Here is a 25,903-nt window from a genome sequence, read left to right on the forward strand (position 1 = left end):
TATTTAATGAGCATTAATTCCATGTATTTGTAATTTCACCCGTGATGTAGCCAAGTCTGGAGTGCTGTTCTCTAAAAAGCCTTCGGGTATAGCTCTGTCTACTTCTCAGTTTCAGAAAGAAATGAAGCAAGAAGCACTAATAACTTTGAACTTGGTTCAACTCTTATGCACTGAATGAGTAAGCAAAGCGATCTAAAAGGAAAAAAATATATATGTAAGAGCAGGCAAAATAAAGAATGTACAGACTATTTCAATTTGGATACATTCTCGTTTCCTAAGTATGTTATATTACAGCCTTGATCATCTTTTAGTATTTTCTGAATTGGGTTGAGATATTCAATTGCTTGAGGAAGCCAACCTGAAAAATTGTGCATCAGCTTTGGATAACAATGGCAGTTGTGAGCAAGGCTTTTAGATCCACTTCTACCAGTTGTGTTCATGAAGCAATCGAAGTAGAGATGAGTTAGCTGAGATTTTATTGATAGGCATAATGGGATGTGGTTTTGCTGATGGGTTTCTGAGATAGTTACTGTAAGCAGGACAGTGATGAGAATCAGTGCAGGATTTTGTGAACATAGTTCATGGACATGAACTCTCCTGCTGTAACTCTCCTATCCCTCCTACTTATCCCCCGTCTAGTTTCTGTACTTTAGGTTCCACCTCTCCATCTGAGTTACATCCTTTGCCACAAAATACCTTAAATCGTGCCTCTGCTTGTTTCTTTCCCTTTCTGCAGTCTCCTTGTTCCCAAGCTTAGTCTACCATCTTCGGGCTCTTGATCCCATCTGAATTTCACATTTCTCTGCTGCTCCTATCATGAGTTGTAGGTCTCACGTTTGCTTGACTTCAAGACCACTGAAAAACTTTCCACTGGAGCTGTAATATATCTATGCTGACAACAGGATTCACCTTCTTGTCTACTTATTGCAGGCCCCTTCAAAGCAGTTATAAGTTATAACCCTTTGCTGTGGTTGCTGTGGTTGCTTTCCTGCCACCTCTTGTCTCCTTCTTCCTTGTCAAATCTGAAAATAAATGTCAGCCAAGTGAGCAAACAAGTGAACTAGTATGGAAGTAGGATGAGTCTTTATTAATAAATAAATAAATATGTATTTGACCCACAAATTTAGTTGTAATTAACCAGCTGGGAGCTATAATCTCATTTTTCCAGGAGCCTGGCTGCCTTCAGGTAGTCACAGTCTATGTGTGCTGAGGAGGATTAGAGATGGTCTTTGAAGGTGCTGCTTGGGGAAAAAGCAAGCTGTTATTGTAATGGGGGACAGCTGAGACCCCACCTTTGTCACCAGTCACCAGGGACCACCGAGACTGGCTTTCAGCCTTCCTACAGAACAGTGCCTTTTATAGAAAGGTACTTGCTATGCAAAATCCTTGCTCCCACAGGCAGGATGCCTTTGGAAAGGAACCTGCAAGTGTGACTTTTCAGGAAGTTAGCTGGGGTTACAGTCTATGTAATTTTTCCATTCATATTTATCTGATAAAATTAACAAGTGCAGTTCTCAGAGCAAAAGGAAGGGAAGTTAATTAGAATTCAGTAACTCAGTAGGGAGCCCAGATAATGATTGCAAAGGATGTAAACTGTGCTGTGAGACACCGTGCCTGTTTTCACCACAGCACTGCTCAGACTGCAGGAGATCCTGAGAAGAGAAGGATGGAAGGGCACTGGAGGCCCTGTCAGCTGTTTTAAGCAGGTACCATCCTCAAGGCACTCATTGGTGGCCTTACCCCTGCTGTTGCAGAAGGTCCACCTAAGGTCCATCTGGTGCTTGTTCCAGGGCATGCAGGCAGGTGACTCCAAGGCATCTGGTGTGTCACACTCTGCCTTCCCACCTCCTTAAATTGGGCTTTTCAGCTTCTCATGCTGTGCAAAGAACTGGGGTGTCCAGATCCAGGTACGAAACCCTTAGGCAACCTCCTCCCAAACAAGCATCCTACTTCTAGATACCAACTCCGGGAGGAAACAAAGTATTTCCTGCCTGGGAAAGAGGGGAGGAGGGCTGCTGCTTCCATAGCCCCATCCAGCAGGAATTGCTGGTTGTTGAAATGAGCTGATGCTGAGTGAGTGAGGAAACTGGGGAGCTGTGGTCAGCCATAAATATGAAGGCTGGGACTCCACATAGCTGTTTACTGCTTTTCTGAGCCACCTTTTACTTTCTAGCCAAAAAATTTAAAATTAGCTTATTAACAAAGATAAATGCATGTTAATTGCATCTTTATGATTTTTCCCAAGGAAGTTTCAAGTTTTGAAACAAGCACTAACAGCATGCTTGTTTGCTCTGAGGAATCAGGCATTTACACTGAGGAGCCATGCTTGAAGTTCAGCAGTAGGTGGGAGAATGTGCTCAAGAGGTACCCAAATCCCAGCTCATTAACCCGCCTGCATACAAGAGCAAAATTGTTTTTGTTATTGGATTTCTTAAATGCAGTAGTTATGATTTATTTTTGATGGATTTTTAAAATTTCTTTTGAATGTTGCTTTAGTTTTGCTAACAGCTTTTTAAGACTTTTTTTTCCCTCCCTCTGTCTTCAGCTATTGATGGATTTCTGAAAACTGATGAAAGACAAAGACTGGCAAAGGAAAGAAGAGAAGAAAGGGAGAAATACCTTGGTAAGTTGGCAGGAGGTTGTACGTATTATTTATATACACATTTTAATAGGCTTAACTAACATAGTGTTTTTTCTGTTCAGAATTTTAAATCTTGTTATTCAGTCTGTTCCTAGTTTTTACCACTTCTTTTAACTCAAATTATAAAAAATAATCTGTCTTTCTGGATTTCCAGTCAAATATTTAATATTCTATATTTACAAGTTGACTTTCTTCTTTGATTTGTGAGCTTTTGAATATAAGTTTGGGTTCAAGATACTGCTGTTATGATCCTGGTTTGTGAAAATACCAAATAAGCCTTGAATAATAGTCAGAATAATATGTAGGATGATTTGGTAAAGCAACCTCAATTTTAATCTTCTCAGTTTTAGCCATCTTGAAATATATGATAGAGTTGTTAAGTACAGCATTAAAGCCTGTACTTTTCTGTAAGTTGAAAAATGGTTAATCTTTCAGGAGAATGATAAAAAACATTATTCAGTTCCTGAATAACATAAGCAGTTATTTCAGAATTTTTTAAAAACAATCAACTATTTTTAGTCTATTAATAGGACCAGGGAAATGTTGAGAGAATTGTAAAATACATATGTGAAAAGTATAAATATATATTTAAGGGGAGCAGGTATATATTCAATTAAAAGATAAACATATAAATATATATTTGTGTGTGTATATATAGATATACACCTATGTGTACATAAATGAAATTAACTGTTCAACATTGGTTTGGACTTCCTATATCTCTCTCTATGGATATAAAAAAAGTGTTAAACAGTTAACTTCACTTTTCGTTGTTGTAACAACAAGAAAGGTCAGTAGCAATGTTCCTAGAGATTACCTGACAATACCTAGCAGAAGGAATTGTCAGTATTTTTGTAAAATTTAGGATAAGCATTTATTTTGAAGAAATGTCAACTAAGTAAGTATGGGCACCTGTCAAAACAATCATAGGAAAATACTGTTTTCTTTGCATTAAGTAAACAAACTGTTGATTGTTTCTTGACAAAGTCTGGGGCTTGAGACCAATGACTTGACATTTTTTATTCCCATGGACTTGGTCAGCAAGATTCCTTTTTGTAGTTCTGGTGAAAATCTGCTGCTCTTTAGTACTTAATCTTGCCTGAGCTTCTGTCTATCTGGGGCTTACTTCTTTTCCAGGTATGCTCAAAGTAGGCTATCTCTTCTTTCCTCCTGATTATCCCTTCTTTTCTTGTTCCCAAGAAAGTGATATGATGATTAGATTTGAAAGGACTTGGAGCAGAAGAGGAGATGAGAAGGAAACTGAAACCTGGAGAATTTGGGAGTGGTTGGCCCAGGGGATTTAGAAGGTGGTGTCTGCAGTTTTCTCCCAGACATCATGTATGCCTCCTGGAAACATTTTTCTTTAGGGTTAAGACTATTATTCTAATGGAGAACTTTGGGTATTGGTCACAGTTTGACTGTGACAATTTTCTTTTAGAAGTTCGGAAAAAAAGTAGCATGTTCCCCAGAAGGTCAGGTCTTTAAGCAGTAAGCAGGTACTATGTAGCAATATGAAGTAACATTCACCCAAGACAAAACTCACTAATCAGTGGTTTAGCATCCCTAAATTAAGCAACAAGAATGGTACATGTGTCCATGATGACAGAATTGTTTACTTCTCTGTCCAGAATCAATCCCAGGTTTCACCTACTTACTCAGAAGGTAATCTTAGCACAATCTCTGGACACCTCACTTTATTTTCGGTTTTTATGAACTCCAGCATGCTTTTTTTCACCTGCTCTACCTGTTGTGGCTAGCAGTTGGAACAATTAATGCCTGGTCACTTGTTATCCACTGTCTCTGAGGTAACTTTTTCTGTTGACAAGTCTGAATCTTCATGCATTCAATCCAGGCTCACTGCATCACTGACACTCCCCTCATACAGCCCTGTCCTGAGTGGGGAAGATGAGTGGATTTTCATAAGGCAAAAGGGGAAGACAACATCAACTGTATTTCTAACAAGAATAAGCTAGAAGGTGTTCTGAAAAGCAGACTGGATTTGAGGAACGAGTATTGTAGAAGGATTCTGTATTCAAGGGAAAGAAATGGAATGTTGGAAAAGGATCTGGGTGTTGGAAGGACTCTGGTTTTCATCCAGGGATGTGAGGATGGAGTGGAGCTAAGAGCAACTGGAAGTCACAGCTGTGGTTAAAGAGCCTGGGGGCAGGAACTGAGGGGAAAAGGGTGATCTGAAAATTGGGGATGGGGTTTGGGGTGGCTGGGCAAGAGCCTAGGAAGGATGGGAAGATAATGTGAGAGAGTTAGAAGGGTGACAATGTGCTGCACAAGGAAACAGGAACTGAAGAAACACAGGCTGAATAAGTGAGCAGGAAGAAGGACTAGCTCTAATATAAACAATGTTAATTCTGGCTTTCCCTGACTTTCGAGTTCTTAGCCTGGCAATATTCCTTCTTTGATATTGGCTGTATGTGTGTTGGTATGTGACACTACAGGCTTGTGTGTATGTAGGCATGCTTACTGAACTCCTCTTTCCTGCCTTTTTATGGAATACACTTGCATGGAAAATGGATTTTTCCTCTCAATTTGCCACATCAATTCATACTACTTGTTCTCCTATGTACACCTGAAGCAACCGTCCAGTTGTTGGAATCTGAATTTCTGGAACATTGGCGTAATGTCCCATGAAGATTATTGCTCCAGTTGGAATAAACAGCTGGGCAAACCCTCAATAACAGAAGTAATTCTTTTTTCATGTGAAGAGGCAGAAGTGGGTAAAGATGTAGCACCAAGTTATGATCTGAAAGATGTATTTTCAAAACTTCATAGGAAACTTAGCATATATTATTTACATGTGTCTATTTTGAAGGCAGCTCCATAACAAGAAGCACAGTTTTAAAGAAATCCCAAGGGCTTTTGCTTCAACATATGTAGCTGATTTCCTTCAAAGCTTACTAGGAGCAGTATGTCTGAAAAAATAATTTGGCTTTAAGCTTCAGAGGTACTTGAAACATTAAAAAAAAAAATTGTTAAACTGTTCTGTACACTGTTTGTACATAGGTAAGGGGTACAGACTGGCACCTTGTGTACAAGGGCTTCCTTTTTTATTTATTGAGCAAATCACTTAGATTTACTAATAGTTTCAGCACTTCTGTGCACTATATTTTTAATCTTAGTGGACTAAAACCTTGTGTACTTGTATTTTAGGCTATTGTTTCATGTTATCAAATAATTTTTAAGCAGAAGCAAATTTGCATGAAGTGAAATGCACCTTTTTCTCTGCACAAGCTGCTAGAGAACAGCAGATACTGGAGAAGGAGAGAAGAGCAAAACTTCAGTATGAAAAGCAAATGGAGGAGCGATGGAGAAGACTGGAGGAACAGAGGCAGAGAGAGGAGCAGAAGAGAGCAGCTGTTGAAGAAAAACGGAGACAAAAGCTCAAAGAGGAGGAGGTAAGGTCCACTGGGAGATGTATGGCAGCATTAAACATGGCTGAATATTGACATGCATTAAACGATTGGGGGTGGGGGCAGGACTGGAGCAATTACAGCAGGAACTGCAAACCATATCACTACAGCTGTAAGTAGTCTACCACTGTACATCAAAAACACTTTCCAAAACAATTGTTTTATTTTTGTCTGATCTCCTGGAATAGTCATCTACTATTGGTAACGTATCTGGGACTCTGACTGTCAAATATAAAGCACCAGCTTTCTTGGAAGGAAGTCTTTAAAGATGAGTGTTTCCAAAAAGGGAAAGATTTTTCTTACTATTCTGTTTACTGTCCATGAAACAGAAATAATGTTTGTGAAAATGTGTTCTTCCATTTTTCCTTGGCGACAGAAACTCAGAAATTTGTACTTAAAGCACTGAAGAATCTTGGCTGTTTTTAATTCTAGCACAGAACAGAATCACATGTTTTTAAGCATCTTCATACCCTTCTTCTCTTCTATGCTCCCTGCTGAGATCATTTAAGGTTCTTTTTTTGCTCTAGTGAGTCCAATTTCTGGTACAGCTCTCTAAATGCAGGGTGTGTGTGTATATCTCTGCATGACATTATGTAGAGAACACTAGCACTGCTACCCACAACTGATAAAGAATTAATGATTTTTGGAAAAGGGGGCAGTGGTTTAAAAAAAAAAAAAAAGCCAAAGGAAAATATTTCCCCAGTTCCTGGATAAAAAAGCTTTAGAAATACAAAAATAGAATAAATCTTAAATTTCTATTTTCTACTCCCTGTCCTTCCATCAAAATAACTTTTCAAAACAGATAAAACACTTCTGCAGGATTTCAGAATAACATACAGCTGTTCATTGAATTTTTTGTTTGATTTTTCACTTTAACTTGAAGAGAAGATTATATCCTGTCATTTGTCATTCAACTTTACATGCTTATTGTGGCTTCTATGTAATGGCTGAGAATTAATTTTAAAATATTTTGTCATGTGGTTTGTTTCAAATTCTTTTAAGAAAAATGGGAAAAAGCAGAAACAAAGGGTGGGAGGTCTCTCTCCTCTGGTAACAGCATTGAAGTCATGTGCTCCTTCCCCAGCATTTCCTGCTGTTAATAACCTTTTGTAGCTAAGCAAAATTGATTCCCTTTGTGAGGGTTGTAAGGGAAAGGGACAAGTACAAAGACTTCCAAAACCCTGTCCTCAAAATTTTCAGCAGAGCAGGACAGAGAGGCAGAGAGGAGTAGGAAGAGTGAATATCTGCCAGCTTTCCCTGCCTGCATGGTTTGTCTTTGCTGGAGAAATGAGAGCAGAGTTGTTGGATGTGAGAGGCTGTGACAGGTCAGACCCAAAGCGTCTGTTTAGTGGGGGCCGACCCCGTCTCCTGTAGTGGCCTCCTGCACTTCCCCAGAGATGGGCATAAGAGGCTGAGTACACTGTGATGTTTTTCCCAAGCATCAGCAAGCCTGTTCCAGGTCCCCAAGACACTGCACATGTGAAGGGAGACTTCTGTAATGGTGAGGGAGAGGCTGCTTCCAAGTGTTTGGTCAGAATGTGAATACCACTTGAAGCTCTGATCACCAGGCTGGTCCTTTATGCTTGAAGTGTCCAAAACCTTTTTGGAACCTAAAGCAGGCCTGGCTCTGGATTCTTTCCCTTTCCTTTCCTCCCTGCTCCTCCCCCAGGCTGAGGAACCTGAGAGAAGGCTATGTGGGCAGGAAGACAGGAGAGGATGCTTGCTTATTTGGGGGTAGATTAAACCTGTTAGGAGGAAAAAGTCCAGGAGCCTCTGAAGGAGAAGAGGGTGCACAGGGGAATAATTTATAGAGCAGGAGAGGGTCAGAGAAGGAGGAAAGCAGGAATAGGAGACATCATCACCTCCTAGCTTCCCTTCACAGTTTTTTGTCCCTCATTTCTCAAATTCTGTTTGAATTCTGCTAAAGGATCTGCCAGCCTTCCCCAGCCCTTGCTCTTGTGATGAACCCCTCAAACTCTGTGTGCATAATAACAGTGCAGGTCTGAGTAAGGATGGTGATGAACTTGGAGCTCCCTGGACATTGCAAGTTACTCACTGCTTGTGAGTCATTCTGGCCATTTAAAACCATCTTTACTGGAAGAGCTTTGAACATGTATTTCCCACACCTGGGATGTGGGGGGTGTGTGTGCCCCAGCCAGTGAGCCAGTGTACAGCAGCATCTTCTCAGTGTTTCTCCTTTTAACACTATTTTGTACTGGCTCGGGACTGGAATACCCATTTTACTTGCTCATCAGGTGTCTGAAATGACAAGTAGAGAGATTTTCTTCCTTGCTTTCTGCCTTACTGGTTGTCCTTTATATTTTCCCTGAGTTATTCTTCCTTGTTTTTTAACACAGCAGAAAGTAGTGCACATTTGTGATAGGAACAGATTATATTAATATCTCTCTACAAAATATTGTTGTTGCATCGGAAAGAGTCTGAGAGGAGTAGCTCTTAACAAACTGGTGGGAACTCATTGGCTCCTATATCAGAGCATCCTCTGCTTGACTGTTTTGCATGCAGAGGACTTCTTGAGGAGGTGGCTAAAATCCGATTTATTTTGCTCACTTTTCCCCCTCTACAGTGCCAGATAAGAGATGGTGGTTTTAAAGTCTCTGTTGGTAGGAGTCGAGGTGTTCTGTCAGAGTTCTTTGGGGCAGCTGGAGCTTGTTGCAGAGCACAGTGGAAGTGTCTGATTCTTCAGAAGGAAATGAATAAATAATGTTTAGAAATTATTCTGTTTACATTGGCTGCATCTTTCTTATCTGCAGAGGTCTTCAGTATCACTGCCCTTCCCTTTGTATTACTTTTAAAGCTGCCCACTTGCTTTAGTAAAAGCAGTCCCTGAGTCTTTAGGAAAGCAGCATGTTGTTCTACAGAAGGGATTTAAAAGTTTCTTCTAACAGGGAACAGGACAAAAGTACAGCTAGTCCTTTTTCAGTTAAAATAATTTTTTTCACTTTTCTTATCTTGAAATTCCCATGTGACTTGGAAATACCTTGTAAAGAGATGTCTAGCTGTACACAGGTTATTGGGAAGAGATTGTTTTGATGCATGTGGGTTTTGTTACATTTGTGAAAAGTATGTGCTTAGACACCAGAGTGGGAAAAGCTGTCAAGGTATAGCTTTAATGACTTACTGTACTCCACTCCAAAGATGAAGCCAACTGATAATGTCAGGAGACAGTGAGCTACTTACATACAGCGCCATATATTAAGTGAAGAGGAGGAGATGGTTTTGGGCTATTTTAGATGTTTGTGTTGTACATATAAGATTGGTTTAGAATTATTTGCACAAATTATTTTAAGTCATAATACTTGAAACATTATTTTTTTCCTTGTTGTCACATCTGTGTTATATTTTACACAGAGAAAAGGAAAGTACTTAGTCAAATTACTTGTCTTCTCCCAATTGAGTTTTGAGGGGGGGTTTTTTCTTTGTTTTTAATTCAGACAGTGCAAATGTTTATTCTGTTGCTCAGGCTGAGGAAAACTTGCATGAATAACTGGATTTTGGAAAGTAATGTGTATTTTAGATACTAGCAGTAGATGGCTCTCTTTTATGATTTTATTCATTCTTAATTTAACCTACACGCAGTGCTTGTGCATTATAGGGTTTTTTGAGTGAAAACTCCCTATATCTTGAGATAGGCATTGTTTGCTCTATCTGTAGCTGTTAGAGTTCCCAAATAAGATCACATGGATAGTTTGATACGTTCTCAAGAAGGTGCTTCATCTATAACATACACTGGAAGGGTTTTCTGCATTGTTTGCTGATGAAGGAAAGCTTTGTCTTGTGGTTTAGTTATCGTCATGGAACAAATTATTAATGTATGAGTTGTTTATGCTATGCTTCCTTATGTCTTATTATTTTCTTTGGCTTTTTAGTTTTGTGCCAACTTCAAATGTTTTATAATAACTATGCTTTCTTTGTGAAAAGCAGCCTTCATATTGTTCTTTATCTAACCTATATCTGCAGAGGTTTCATGAGTTTCGATAATTATGTTCCATAGGGCTTTAATGAAAGGCTCTTTGCAAATGAAATTAATGATCCTCTCCAAATAACATAACTGAAGATTTCAACCTCAGACTGTAGGTGACATGGGCTTTCAAATGTCTATGAAAAGTCATTTACTTTCTTTAATCTATTTCACCATACATTTTATTCTTGAAACAATACTTTGATAGGGGTGGTGTAAGTGTATTCTGTGGTTTGCAAACCATAGAATATTGCTTACTCCAGGCATCATTTAAAAAACCCCAAACAAGACAGCAAACAGAAATAATTGAAACTTGACTGCTTTAATCTTATCTTTTTTGATTAATGAATAATAATATTCATTAGAAATGGGAAAAAAAAAAGAAAAGTTCTGTGTAAGAGTATGTTTTAATTAAAAAGAAATGGGAAGGTGATTTTTTTCCTTGGTAAAGAGTGTGAGTAGAAAGATACATTGGGGTAAGATGCATAGTAGAAGAAAGTGGTTGAAAGAAGCAGACTGCAGAGAAGAAATGGTGATGAAATATGTGAGGTTTGCAAAGACTAAGTACAGAAAAGGGACTCAAACAGAATTAAGTTAGAGAGGTGGGAAGCTAAAAGTAAAAAAGCACAAACCTTGTAATGCAAAGCCAGCACACACAGACTTTAAATGTGAAAATTGTATCATTGACTAGTAAGAGGAGAAAGAAAACTACAAACTAAAGCAGAGAGGAGTGACTTTGGATTCCAGAGAGCTGAAGATTGTCTCCTTTTCCCTTGCAGGGTGTTTGCAAGAAGCCAGTGGGGTATTCAGGGCTGTGGGGGTTTTCTGTGCTGTTGCAGAAGAGGCTGCACTTGAGCTGTGTGATGCTGTGTGCATTTAGTCTGTAGGGAGAAGGAGAAGGAAGGAGGCAGAGCTCTCATTTTCATGCCTGCCTGGACACTGATGGCACTGAGTAGACAGAGGGGGGAAGAAGGGTGGGGGGGAGGGCAGGGAAGCAGCTGCCTGCTCTCAGTGGTCTTTGAATGATGTTAACTGATAGACCGTGGGCTTACAACAGGACTGAAACATCATCTTCCTGGAGACAGCAGCAGAAATTGTAACAGCAGGGTGGGTCACCTGGCCAAAAGGTAACAGGAATAGGAGAGATAGGAATTTTAGAGGATGCAAGTCTTTCCTTTTTTCACTCTTTCTATAGAGGGTAAGAGAATATTTTATAGCGCAAGTGATTTGTAATAAAATTAGAAGAGAACTTAAAGGTTAAAAGATAGTGTCTTGCTGTTGATATTGATGGATAACTGGTAGCAGGGTTGGAGGAGGTGGAAAAAATTAGTTCAGAAATAAATTACTGCAAGCCATAGTAGTAGAAGAGATTCTTTAAAGATATGGAAGAGGCTAAAGTATATTGTAGATAACCAGAAGATGATGAGAGGATCTGGCAAAATAGAAAGTCAAGTGACCAAGGTCAGAACCCCAAGAAGGTAAGACAAAGTTTATAGGTACATGTATGTATGGAATATGTAAAGTATGGAGATTACTGGAGGTGCCTGATGTTAGGGTCTGATGTGCTGAAGGAGCTCCGTCAGAGACAACTGGCTTGACACCAGTGCAGAACCTGAAGGAGACATATTTGAACAATTTTTTTGGTAAAAATATCTCAGGAAAGGGCAACAGGAAAGCCAGACCAAAGGTGTTAATCAGTGAAAGAAAGTAATCTGGCCAAGAGATGTATGAAGGTTTTTCCACACAATTTATCTGAGCTGCCAAAAGATATTGGAAGATAGAGCAGGGGATTGATAAAAATCAAAAGGGGTATGATGTAATCACAGAAGCCTGCAGGATCCAGTTTGAAGTGAATAAGAGTAGGAGACCAGGACACAGCAAAGGTAATAAGGGATAGCACCAAAAATACTAATAGGATCAGAGGGCTGAAACTCACTGAGGCCGGAGCTGGAGGCAGCAAGAGCGGACTTATCTTTCACAGTAGGGGTTGAGCTGCTGAAATGTGAGGGTGAGAAGGTTGCCAGATGCGAATGAGGAGCTGGGAGGAGGAAAGGAAGAGGCTGTTAGATGATGGAACTGTGGGTGGGGAAGAACCACATTTTATCTGCTTGAAAGGAGGAAAAGAAAAGGTGCAGGGATCATTGCCACAACAATAAATCACTGAGAAACTAGCAGAGGGAGGAGGTGGGAATGAAACTCGGTGGAGGTCTTTGAGAGTCAAGAGGTGATGGAGAGGGAATAAAGTGACCATACTTAGCTGTAAGTTAAAGGTAGAGCAAGATTTGGGGAGGGAGAAAATTAATTTTATTCTTTCCCCTGTGAAAATCCTAACTCATGGAGAAGAACATGGGGGTGGCGGGGGGGGAAAAAGGTAAATCTTGGAGCAGTATGATCTAGGCATGCACTAAAAAAAATACACAGAGAAGAAAAAGAAATCAGAAGGTCTTAAATGCCTAGACTCAAGGAACATAATAGAAGAAAAGAGGGAGTTTTTGTAAAAATAAATAAGTCGGGCATCCTGCAAAGTAACCTACTTTGGGTTTGAAGTGATCATTTATCTGAGTGACTAGGTGGAGCCACTGGCATTGCAGCAATTTAACTGTGCTCAGAAAGGGATGGGAAAAAATCCTGATGTCTGCATAGACAAGAAGGAGTTAATGCTTGTCGAGCATTATTCTTATACAAATTAAGTCCAGGGCACAGCAGCAGCCTCACCAGCAGGAGCAGATGCTAGGCAGTGATGCAACCTGTGTTATTTACTTAGGCCTCTGTAGTGACCTCAGTGGCTTGCAGACAAAGGATACGCGTATCTGAAGGTAGGTAGCATGCTGATACCTTCTTTATTCAGTTCTTTTTCTTTTATTGCGAGCAAGCTCCTGTAATCATCTTGTGTGGAGCAACAGGGGGACTGTGTATTTTTAGCATGGTTTTGGAAGGTGGGGGAAGGAAGCCCCCAAAGAACTGATGGAGATTTGTGTCTGGGTTTGTACCAATATTACCAGGAACGTTTAGAAGCCATGATGCGCCGGTCCCTCGAACGCAGCCAGCAGCTGGAACAGAAGCAGAAGCGATGGTCGTGGGGAGGAGCACTGGCTGCAGGCTCAGGAGGCAGAGATGGTAAGTGAAATAGGCTGCCTGCATTGCAGATCTGCAAGTGCAAAATGCATGAGACTGTGGAGATAGTAAGTATGATGGGTTTATAGTTAGGGTGGTACTGTAGGGGCTACTGCCTTGGGGTGTGAATATGTGCTTTGTAATTGCTTGCCAGGCTTCCTTTCCCTAATACCTTCTGTGGAGAAAGGTTCCTCCTAACTTTAGGAATGCAGATCATTTTAATAGAGTAACCAGAATCTGTTTGGAGGATGCTCAATGCTAAAATTAAAATTGATGCACTGTCTCCCTTTTTAGCTTCTTCCACATTGTCTTCTCATGCACACAAATAAAATTTAGCATTAAATTTAGCAAATTTAATACTCACCAAAGGACTGAGTGATGTCTAAGGCTTTCAAAAGATGATCTGTTTTTGTTTGGTACTTCTAAAAACATGATGGGAATTTCTAGATGACTATGCAGCATGTGCAGTTTAAAATAGTTTGGGTTTTTTCCCCACATACATTCTGTTACTGCTATTTTTGCTTTGGCTTCAGAAGAAATTCTTATTACATAATCAGTCATGTGCTGCTTTTATATTTCAGAAAGATGCATGTTTTCTCTTTTAAATCATACAATTTATTTAAATTTGTCATGTTTGAATAAACTGATGTTATAGGGAAAAATATGTTTGTGTGTTGATGAAGTTTAACAATTACTCTCTTTTAAAAAAACAGTGTGTAAGTATACTTAACTTTAAAAAGGCAAACTCTGTTCCATATCATAGTTTTCATGATATGTCATTTAAAAAAGCCAGGAAATTAAATATATATAATAGTAAAAGAAGTCTCTTATACTTTGAGGAAGAAACAGGTTTTCTTTGTGATGCAGTTTGTGCTTAATTCCAACTCCCCCAACTTATTCAGTAATTTCTTTCACCTCTTTTTGCTCTGATTTCTCTGCTGTGTAGGTGAATCAGAAAATACCCCACCCCCTGTTCTAGGTTTAGCTGCCAACACCCTTCCTCCAGACCCTGTGACCTCTACTGCTCCTGCTGATTCCTTCAATGGTATTTCAGAGAATCACAGTACCATCGTGTCTCGTTTATAACTGTTTTAATCACTGTAATCCATCCACTGATCTTGTTCTTCCTAACCACTGTTTTCTTATCATTTCAGTCGGGTACTCTACGGCATTACCCTTAGTGATGTAGACCAGTATCTTTTTAATTTCCTTTTAATTTTGCCATGGTGGAGCAGTGCATGCCTCACATTCCAGCACAATAGAGGCATTTCATAATTTTCTCAGTAACTGTAGACTTCTACTGCTCAGATTCTCATCATTGTTAATTCTGTGGGTGCCCTCTGTGTGTGTCTATAATTACACGTATATTTGACAGTTCTAATGGATGTGCACAGTTCTAATGGAGGTGCTGTTGAGAAAAATTTCAGTTGCACAGTAAGAAAATGTGTTATGAAGACCACATTTCATCCAAACAGCCCTCTTTTTCCATTTCAAGGGCCTTCTGCAATATTTTAAGAACAAGCAAATTTGGTATGAACAGCCATGTTATGTTTTCAGCCTCCTGAAATGAATTTTGGCCAAGCTGGTATTGGTAACAAACTCAAGTGGTTGACTTTATTTAAGCAATCATGTTTTATATTGTTCAGTTATCTTTTTTTTGGTGGGGTTTTATTTGTGTCTTTTTTTTTTTTTAATTATTATTCCCATAGAAGGACTCTGAAGTAGATGAGTCCTCCAAAATTACAAATGGATTGCATATAGGATTTCTAATCTTGATTGCAAATGTACTTGGCATTTTGAAACGAAAACACAGCCTGTGCTTTTGAGAAATAGGTCCCTTCTCTCCCCCAAAGGAGGAGTTAGTCTTGGTATTACTCCTGCAGAACTCACAGTAAATATTGTTCTGCCTATGATCTCACAGAACTATTATTTCTGTGCAAACAGATTCAATTTTTTTTACTGATTGTTGTTCATGTCCAAAGGTATTTGCCCGTGCAACTGATGTTTTGCAGCATACCAGCATTATATGTGCTTTTTTAAAAAAGCAAATGTAGTGAATTGCATTGCTTACTGTAGTAGATGGAGGAAAATCTTGGAAACCCCACTAAGACAGTGATTTGATGGACAAAATAGGGAATGCAGTAACTTAGAAGGTGCAGAATTAGGGCCACATACATGTCTCTAGCTGAAAATATTTTTGCTTTTGAAAGAAATAAAATTTAAATATAGGGGACAAAGCATCTCTGCTTTTAGCTTCTGAGTATCATACAGTGATCATTATGTACTAGTACTCTGTAGTAATAACTTGAGTAGCATTTCTCTTTAATTTAGTTGAATAAATGCCTAAGTAGGAAATGGGTATTTTGCTCAAGCAGACTTTGTCAAATAGTATTTCAGAAGAAAAATGTACCAAAAAAACTGAGTTTTCTTTTTGATTTTTTTTTTAAATTCTTCTCCAGCACAAAAAGATAAAGCCAAATGGCTGATGCCAGCTCAGTCATTAAAAGAGTGGGGTCTCATACAGATGCACAACTGTTGGTTATTTCATTTTCTTATTAGAGTGATATCTGATGTGAATCCCAGCTCTCCCAGACTGAAGATAGAGGGGAGGGGGAATGAAGATGAGTTCAGAGTTGTCATGTGTGCGGTTTGTTTTCTTTGGGTAACTTTATGCTTGTGCTGGTATTAAGTATCTCGTATCAGAATAGCTTCACTCATTCAGACCTGATATAGAATTATTTGCCAGTGTCAGTATAAAAAATAGGCTGTTGGAAAACTGGAATGTTAAATTCAGAAGCAGAAAAGTTGCATGCCAAAGCATGTGTCATAGGGTGCTGGTCCTCAGTGCTCAGAAAGAGCTCACCTCATGCCTAATTCAGTGCTATGATCAGTGGCAAGGGCCACAAGTACAAATGCAAGGTTAATTTTTGGAGTTTATCGACACTGTGGTGTGAATACAAATATCTTCAATGCGTTTCTCTGCAGCGTGTGACAAACTTTCAGCTTCTACAATGAATCTGCCAAAGCAAATGGAGTCGCCAATCAGTAAACGCCTCTCGTCCTCCACAGCGGCCATAACACATTCCCCCGACAGAGGCAAGTGAATGTGCTGGTCTCCTGCCAGCATAAACTCTCCTTCTGCTTAAAGCACTTCTTTCTGGTCCATATAGCTTTGTGGTTTGCTTATGTCTGTTATTCAAAGGAACTCAAGCATCTGCGAGGTTCTGTATTATACAATAACCTGGTTCTGCAGCCTGTCCCAAGGCTGTCCTGCTGAGCTGGAAATCATAGTCCAGCAACAAATGCTGGGGGATTTTTACTGATTCTTTTTCAACTTTTGATACTCTGGCAAACAGGGTTGTAAGTACAGGCTGTGACTGCAGCAATTTCCTATATCTGTACTGCTTGTGACCTTCTAGCAAAATAAGGAAATACAAGCAAACCAAAGGTGTGGCTTGACAGTAGATATGGGATGTACCATAGGCAGGAGTACATCTGATGAGCCACCTGGGAGACTTCAATCTGGTGACCAGAGTTGTGGAGCCCTTTAATTTCTTATGAAACTCTGATCCTCAAGAGACTCTGCAAAAGATGATCATCTTGTAGGATTAGTGGTTGCTAAACACTACAAAGAGGACTGAAGGGTTTATCTCACTGTGAACTCTTTGGATTTTTTTAGGTTTATTTTGTGTCTGCCTTTTTTGCTTCTACCCCCTTTTTTAAAGTCTAATGGGAAAAAAAAATATATTTACTGAAATAAATTACTATGAAGGCTTGTTTCTAGAATGAAAAAGAGAAGGTAAATTTATTATGAATAAAAATTTTTGAATTGCTTAAGGAAAGCTCATAAGTAGCTTTGAGGGTATTATGACAGATGGCTATATATACATGTAATAGGACCATCTATAAATACATCTTATATAGTTGACACTTATATTTATGGAGTAGGAAGTAATGCAGGCATATTGTATAAATAAGACTTACGTAACATGGTGAGACAGCAGATTTTAAATGCAACTCCTGTATGGGTGGCACATTAGTGAGCAGCTGCTCTGTTCTACCAAGTGTTTTACCTTTCCTACTGGGGAAGAAGACAAACCTTTCTCATGCTGAGTCATGAAAGTAACCATTTTGCAGAATGGAACATGCCTCTGAGTAAAACCAAAATACAACACAATCTTAACCTTACTGTATGTATTGTACAGGTGGGGAACTTAAAACAGTGGAGAAATTAGAAGGTTTTTTCCAGAGCAAATGAAAATTATCTTCAAATATTTTAAATCTCAAAAACTTCAAGGTTTTTTTGTCATTTCATTTCATCATTTCATCATTTTGTTTCAGTTATTTTAATGTAACATTGTTTTATTTCTTTGCTTTTTAAATTTTATTTTATTTGCTCCCATCCTTCAGCTCACCGCATGCATCTTAGTCCAATGGAAAACTTTATTGTTTCTCGACTGCTGACTCCCACACAGTCATCTTTAGCCAGAAGCAGAAGTACATTAATGCTTTCTGAGCAGTACAATACTCCAGGTAAAAATGTGACTTCCTCACTTTGAAACCACTGAGATATGTTTTAGCTGCATTTGTGTAGCTGCTGAAAGAAATGGAGTACTATGAAACAAATGACAATTTACAGGATAGTACAAAATCAATGATGAACTAAGTTGTTTCAGACAGCAGTCTATTTAAAATCTTTGAAAAGGACATTCTTGTCTTTGCTGTTCTGAATATCTGTTTTAGAAAAAAAAATAAAAACATTAAAACTGGAGACTACAAAAAAATGAATATATTTGTTTAAGAAATATGTTTTTAGACAAGGATGTGACAACTCTTGGAGGCTTTGATTGATTTATTAATGTCAGCCCTGTCATACCCAAAATAGTACGTAGAACAAAAATCCCAGTACACCATTGAGCCTTAATTATTTTTACCAGGGTTCCAGTTCCTAGCTGTTAAATATCTTTCTGCCTATAAGTGTGTGACTGTGTGTGTATATATATATATATATAGGTGTACATACACATATGAAAGAACAGTATTGATAGGAAGGTGTCAGTTCCAGAAATTATTGATCTTTAAGGGATGATAGTTACCATTCCTGTGTGTAAAGGGTAGTCTAATAAAACCATTATATTGCAAACATCTACAAAAATAATGTTTCCAGTCCTGGAAGTGCCTGACTTTGAGTAGTTTCTGCTTATAGAGCCATACCTGGTCATAGCATTGGCTGAAACAAGACAAAAGTTTAACAGCCCCTTTTACTTTAAATAGAACAAACAAACAAAAAAAAGCACCGCAAAGCACACACCCAAATGCCTGTCCGCAAAAGGAAACACTTTTTCAGGATTAAACTGTTTAGATGATAAAAGACTGATCATCTTTATGATGAGTGTTTTCACACATCTTGGTTAAAATCGGCTTAGGTTCTGCATCTGTGCTTTTAGTACAAAGCTATTTAAAAATGAATTGCTTGCACGTTACTTCTCTGTTCAGTGCATAGGAACATTGATATTGAATGCCTCTAAAATTGCTTGCCTTGTTTCTGCATTAAAAGCAGCCTCTACTGGAAGCAGAAATGTTGTCATATAGTACTTGAGAAAGTTCCCAGTTTGCTTACTGCTCAGGGACCGACTGCTGCCAAGAGTGAGCAAAACCCAAGTCAAAATTAGATCAGTACATTCTACTTATGATTTTGAGCTGAATTGCTGAGGCCACCTATGGATGATGTTTTCTGTCTTGTATTTGATATAAAAGAAATTAGTAAGGATGACTTTTGTCCTTCCTCATTTATTTTGTTTGTAAACTCTCAGGTTTATCTCTCTTTATCACAGGATCTTTAACACACTGGCATGTCTGACAGGGCTACAATTTGTTCTGCAAACTGCTTTTTCACTTAGCTGAAACAGGGCAGCTGATTTTGGGAACAGCATTTTGAACAAGCATCTTGTCATTTCCTCACAAGGCAATCAGGCAGTAGCACAGATTGCAAACAACAATCTCAGAGTGGCCACTGACATTTTGTCAGTAATTGCCGGCAAAATAATTGAGGGAGATCTCCCATTTGTTATGTACTTCTCACCATAGAAGTAGCTTCCTGAACAGGGAAGAGGATTATTCCTTTCCAAGAGCTCATAGTGTGCCTCCTGTCATTAAGCTGGGGTCAAAATTGCTCTGCTACTGCATTTTCTATAAGCTTAGAAATGAGGAGCCTCAAATTCAGACTCTACAGCAACACATTATTAATATCACTCCAAGTCAAGGTAGTCAGGCAAACAGTTGTTACTGGACACATGATTAATTCTTTTAACAGTTGAAGTAAAAATATTTCTCTTAGTCAGCTTTTAAGTTTCTAAACATTTTTCTTAATATTCAGTGGCCTTATGCCAACTGGCTGGAAAGTGGGTCAAAGAATACAAAGTTAAACTTTAAACTTTAAAGCATACAAAAAGGCTTCAGAAAAAAATTGTTAGGGCTACCTCCAATAAAAAATTTGGGAATGTGACTTTCTTTACATTAGTGCATAATTACTACTTTTACAAAGTCAATATCCTTCTTGGCTTTAGTTGACTAAGATAGGAAACACTATCACTTGATTGTAATTAGTGTCTGTCTTATTGATAAAACATTGACTCTGTTGATTGTTCTATATGTATGTGAAAGGTTCATCTTAGAAGGCAATATGAGCAAAATCAAGAGTAAAATCTCATTTTAAAAAAATCCTGTTCATATTGCTAATAAAAAAAAGACTTGCCCTGTAAGCTGTAATGCATGTGTCACACTCAAATTGATGTCTCCCTCAAGTAATAATAACTGAAATACCTACAGCAGCATTTAGTTTAGGTTTGGGGGATTTTTTTTTTGTTAGTTTTTTAAATTAAGTATTATTTGGGAAAGTAATTAAGGTATTTCAGAGCCTTTGCATGTTAGGCTTTAAAAAAAACAAAACAAAACTCCCTATGCTTCTGTCACCTTTCCTGTTTTGCAGTATGTTTTCAAAAGTCACCCAGCTAGAATTATCTGCTTACTTTTTTATCATATGCAAAGGCAGCTGGACTTCTTGGAAGAAAAAAGAGTCACAGTATTAGTCAGGTGATTCAAAAGGTATATGAGTAAGAGAGAAATATTTTAGAGATAATTTTTTAAAAATCTTGTAAAGTGTTGCAGTAGAGACATTTTTAATAAACATAGGATCATGTTGAATGCGTTATATGTGATATTTTGAAACACTAAAAAACACTTTAAAACTACCTTTGAACGTTGTAACATAAAAGTATGCTGTTTTCTCCCCTCCTTTACTTCCTCTATCTGTGCTCCCTTTTGCTCTTGCTATTGTACTATAACTCTTTAGTATTCCATATCTGTCCTCGTGTAGCACCAGCTAGTCCTCTTAAATCTCCCTACAAGCCTTCCCCCACCCGAAGCACCGACAGGAAGAAGGCAACTTCACCCTCCACTGCCAATGCCATGAAAGGGGCACCTGCAGCTGAAGTTACTCAGGTGAGTTTGTAATGGTTTTGATTTCACTGCTGGGTAAACTGATGCAGCTTCTGCTTGTTATCTTTCCCTTTGCATGAATACAAATGAAGTGCTTCCCCTGCTATAAGAAACAGCAGTAGGGAAGCAAGCCATGCCAACACCTGTTGCCTCTGTGCTCCTGTTAAGGAGCATTTCAATATCTTCCTCCTCCTGGGAATCAGTGTTGAGTGCTGGTACTGGAACACTAACATCAGAGAACCAAGGCATTGAAGTGTATGTTTTTGGACTTGCTTGTAACTTCTGGGAATGAGGATGACAAATAGAATTCCCCCCTGAGTATGACTATCCAGTCTTGCTAGTTAATGAGCAAGCTTCATGTATTTCAGAAACTCTCTAAGTGTATTGATAATGCCTCTGTTTTACATCAATTGCTTTAACTCTCTTTGTGGACATTTTTAATGCTGTTTGCTTAAAAGATGCATTATCGATCCACCATAGTTTCCAAAAAAGAAAAGGCAAGTCACTCACCTTCACTGAGTCTACACAGTTTAAAGCACGCTTTAAAAAAATCTATGTTAGGGCTATAAAATTCACATAAAGTCCTGTGTCTTGTAATACTTAATGATAGGGGAATTCATGCCATCTAAATTAGCTGCAAGTGAGAGAACCAAAGCTGGGAGTAGAGATTCCTGCAGTGTCAGGTGTGATTCAGTGTTGTATGCAGCAACATTTCTGTGAGGTGCCTGTTTGCACTGCTGATCATGTCTAAGCAGGGGCATATGGATGATTTTGAAGATTCCACCCAGTGTCACCACTCCTCCCAAGAGGCCTCTTGTACAGGCTCTGATGTGGTATTATTTATCTGCAATTTGGCATGCTCTGTCCATGCAAGACAGGGGTGGGTGTGTGCTATGTCTATGTAAAATAAAGAACTATTAATAGCACCTCAGTTGTGAGCTGCTGTTTAAGAAGCTTTTGCAAGTATGTCACACAAATCTCTTTATATGCCATCTTGCTAATAAAACAATCAAATGCATTTTTGATTTATTGATCCTAACTATGAAAATTAAAATGAACTGTGCTTCTAGACTGAGAAGATAAAGAAGGAGAAGCGACCTGCAACACCTGGTTCGTCATCTGGTATGGGATCTCCTCTAAGAAGGTCTGATTCTCCTGCTTCCATGTCCAGAAGATCTGCATCACCTGCAACACCTAAGTATGCATTTCTCATTAGTGAAATAATATCCTGTGAACCTCTCATTACCTGTAAATAAGACATAGATTCTTGAGGAACTTCCTTTTAAGTGTTGTATAAAATCTAGTTAATTTTACTTATACATACACACATATGGACGAGGAGAGAGAGGTGTAGATAACAAATCTGATATCTGTAATATTGTGTTAGTGCCCATTAGAGACACTTCCCTCTACCTTTCCTCAGTCTTGAGAGTATAGTGCATTTCATAATTCATGTGAAATTTTATTTCACATGTATTTTTAAATATGTTTTTTTTGTTTGACTTTGAAGAAACTGCCTAATGTGAAGAAATGCACTCATCATGAATACTAACTAGAAATTCCAGCATTTAATATATGCATTTTCTATTGTTGGCATGACCATCTGGTCCCATAAATACACTTACCTATGTGTCATCCAAACCATTGGTTTTAACCTTTGCTCATTTGCAAAGGTTTTGTTTGCTGTGGGTTTGTTGCTTTTTGTTTGGTTTTTTTTTTTTTTAATGCAGAGCTATGGACCTATAGCATATCTGGGCTTACTGGCAACTGACTTGCTTTTCTTGATTGTCTTTTGCTGAAAACTGTGTTATGTGTACCACAGCTTGCAACTCAAGTCTAAACAAATGGGTTTCCAGGTTTCTTAGAACAGAGTATTAAGTCTGGCTCTAATGTAGGAGTATGCTAAAGTAGTCCTGGTCTACAGTAATTGCCTGATTTTTTTGGCTGGTTGATTGGTTTGGGGTTTTTTTTGGGACCCTGCTTGTGGGTCCCACTTGTGTCTTGAAAATTGTCTTATTTATTTATCTTTTTTAATCTAAAGCTGGCCATATTTTGAACCAGGCTTGATGATCCCCTTTCTGACAAATTTCTGCTGCCTGAAAAACCAGCTGGGGTTCCTTTTTTGTTTCAGCTCTAAGAGCATAGCCCTTTAGTGGGGGATGATTTTGTGTGTGAATCTGATGTTAGACAACATAAGGAAACCATCTGACTCTCAGCATTCTTTCTGGTTTAGACATCCCCTTGCATGTAACTGGGACACTGCAGTTCTTGGTTCATATTGTAAGGCTACAAATTCTCAAACTTCCAGTATTAAATATGTAATGTCATCAGAGTCTGTGGTATGAACTACATCCATTTTGTGCAAAAATTGAATGAAATGCAATGGTAATGACAATCAGCTTTCTTATTACAGTTTTGAGCAGATCATTGTCTAGTGGCACTCTGCAATGTAAAGTAAATAAAAAGTTTGAGCTCTAAGACTGTACATTATTCTGTAAGTACTGATCCTCCCTGCTCAGAATGTATTTTTCAGTTTGTTCAGCCAGTATAAGAGACAAACCAAGAGACACATTTAGTTAAGCAAAATGATTGGTGGGAGAGTCAAGTGCTTCTTGCTGGGCAGGCGAAGTTTAGTGTAGAGCATCATAGTGGTTGAAAGAAAAAGTTATTGGGAGACAGCACTTTAGTGCTTCATGAAAAATTTATGCCCAGTCTTAATTTGTAGCACTAATTTCTCCTTAATATTAGGAAATGATGGAGAACTTTTTTTTCCCAGAGGTGCAAATTATGATAACCTTAGTACAGAAAAATGTTTTCATGCCTATAAGGAATACTCTTTAGAGGAAGAAACAGATGCTGTGTGGAGGAATTAAGAAGCCTGCTGGTGGGTTTCTCTGTGATTGTGAACCATAGTAGTGATCTCTTTTTTTTTCCTCCTTCGCCTTCTCAAGGGAATCTGATTCTGACCATGGCTAGAAATGTATTACCGAGCATTTAATCTTAATGTGGCCCGATTAGAACACCCTCCTTGACCTTATGAGAGATACAGTAAATAAAGTTTAAATCCCTGTTTATTACTGATTGCAGAAAGAGAGTTCTGCTTCACCACTTTAAAAACTTTCCCTCATATTTCTAAAATAAAAAAGGTGCCCTAGTCACCATATTGTATTATTATATATAGATAATAATAGTGATAATATAATATATGCATTTTTTCATACAACTCAAATTCCACTATTAATTTTCAATTAAGAGATAAAGCTATACAATCTAAAGGAAGGTTCCAAAAGTCTTACTGCCTTTATTTAAATCCACTGACCAGCAAGATCATTATCTGACATTTAAGTATAATCTTAATCTGACTAAATATGTATACTAATACTCGTTCTCCTTGAAAACCTAATGATCTTTTACAAGTTTAATCTTTCTCCTTCTAGCACATTATATGACTGAAAAAAAGACCCTGGAAGAAATAAGAATACATATTGTACAGCAGTAGTAGTTAGTGATCCTGCATAGCACCTTAACCTCTAAAGCAGTTGAGGAAAGAATCAAGTATGGCCAGTGATTTAGATGCCAATTAACTGCATGCATTTCTTTTCTAAGAATATGTGACTTGGCATTCAAGTTTTCTTGGTATTGTTCTAGTTACTAGTTCTTCACAGTTGTCATCTTTGTTTCAGAGTGGCAGTACCTTGTCTCCTTAATATGTTATTTCATTATTTATTAAATAAAAAGCTCTTTTTATCATGGTAAAGTAACTGACACAGGATCAAACAAGACAATAAAACTTCAGCCTAAAGAGACACAGTGATTAATGGCAGAAGAGAGTAGCAGTAATGACATAAATAAAATACTAATGTTTTGAATGTGCAAATTTTGCTGAGAAAGCAAAAACGGTCAGCCCAAAAACATAGCATCTGAGAGAAAATGAGTGAACAGATATGGATGTAAAAAAGACAAAAGGGAAAAAAAATATGTTGAACAACAATTAAAAGCAGGAAAGGAATGCAAAACTTGAAGTTATTTGGAAAAGTAAATATGTCAAGAAATGTCACAGAAAGGAATCCAAAATGATTATTTTGAATCTTAATGTGGATCAGCTGACAAAGATGAAAGTTAATGGATTAGAGAGTTGGAATAATTGAGAAATTGTCTTTAATTTTTTTCAATTGCTATTGGATACTGATGGTGTAAAGTGCTCCTTTTCTTCAGATCTTTCACAAGATCAATAATAACAGGATGAAGGGTTTGGGTAATTTTTTGCTTTATGCTTTATCTTCAAAGATCTATACATTAATCAGTTTATTCTTGCAGCATCCCTCAGAGAATAGGTAAGTGTGCTTTCTTATAGATCAGGAAGGCAATAAAGCCTGTGTCCTTCACATGTCTTTGGGTAAATAGTCCCTAAATAAATCAATGGCACCTGACTGAATCAAGGAAGTAGGATTTAAAGTTTTAGGTGTCTTCAGATGCACCATAGCATAAGCCAGTGAATAAAAATCGAAGGCTCTGACAAGCCTCTGTGTCACGTACTTTTGCCAAAGCATTACCTCATGAGAGAAGGAGAAAGGGGGAAGGGAAAAGTGTTTGTAGTGGTGCTGATGGGTGGCGGTTCATGTTTCCTTTCCAGATCCCAGGCTGGTCATTGTCCTTTGCTCATGCTTTTACTAACTGAACTCACTTGGTGGTTCTTTTAGGTGACAGCCCCCTGACACTTTTGACATCAGAAATATGCATGCTCAGTCAAATTGCAGAATACTGATGGGATATGAACATAGAGTAGTGCAAAAAAAGCTCCCCAAACTTGTAAAGTGTTTAAAAATGAGTTATTGGAAAGGTGTCTGCATGTGGTAAATTCCCCACAGAAGGAGCTTCTATGTCCTGCAGTGGCCTATTTTAGATTTTATTTCATATGTGCTACATTTACTACTCTTGGATATTGTTTTGACTTGGAAAGATAAAAACAATGGGTAGAATGTTGAATCAAGAGTATTTTGAGGGATTTTTCAGCAGTTACCTAGATAACGGGCCATTTCAAGATTTTGAAACACCTGTAATAATGCAGCTATTCAAAACTCTACTCTACAGACCTATGCTGAGTTTATTCTCTTTTAAGAAATGTAAAAGAGAAGTGAATCTGTCTTTGGCTACAAAAGATCAAAACTAAGAGTGAAAGAAAACTGCTTTTGAGAAAGTGTTACAGATAGAGCAAAAATGTCAGAACCCAGAATTAACTTGTGATCA

At 38.2% G+C, this 25,903-nt stretch overlaps 1 protein-coding gene across 2 annotated transcripts in view; it reads left to right on the top strand.

Annotated features, from left to right (window-relative positions):
• MAP7D2 (MAP7 domain containing 2) overlaps positions 1–25,903 on the top strand; it is an 81,253-nt gene that overhangs the window by 42,566 nt on the left and 12,784 nt on the right. Inside the window, exons 2-8 of one of the 2 annotated variants that reach the window (XM_069001223.1) lie at positions 2,546–2,623; positions 5,888–6,051; positions 13,048–13,162; positions 16,145–16,255; positions 17,570–17,692; positions 20,511–20,659; positions 21,727–21,854. In XM_069001223.1, coding sequence (XP_068857324.1) covers positions 2,546–2,623; positions 5,888–6,051; positions 13,048–13,162; positions 16,145–16,255; positions 17,570–17,692; positions 20,511–20,659; positions 21,727–21,854 — 868 coding nt within the window. The remainder of the gene's footprint in view (positions 1–2,545; positions 2,624–5,887; positions 6,052–13,047; positions 13,163–16,144; positions 16,256–17,569; positions 17,693–20,510; positions 20,660–21,726; positions 21,855–25,903) is intronic. The other variant, XM_069001312.1, reaches the window with a different exon arrangement.

Source organism: Aphelocoma coerulescens, chromosome 1, assembly GCF_041296385.1.
Source record: "Aphelocoma coerulescens isolate FSJ_1873_10779 chromosome 1, UR_Acoe_1.0, whole genome shotgun sequence".
In the NCBI taxonomy this organism is placed as follows: Eukaryota; Metazoa; Chordata; class Aves; order Passeriformes; family Corvidae; genus Aphelocoma; species Aphelocoma coerulescens.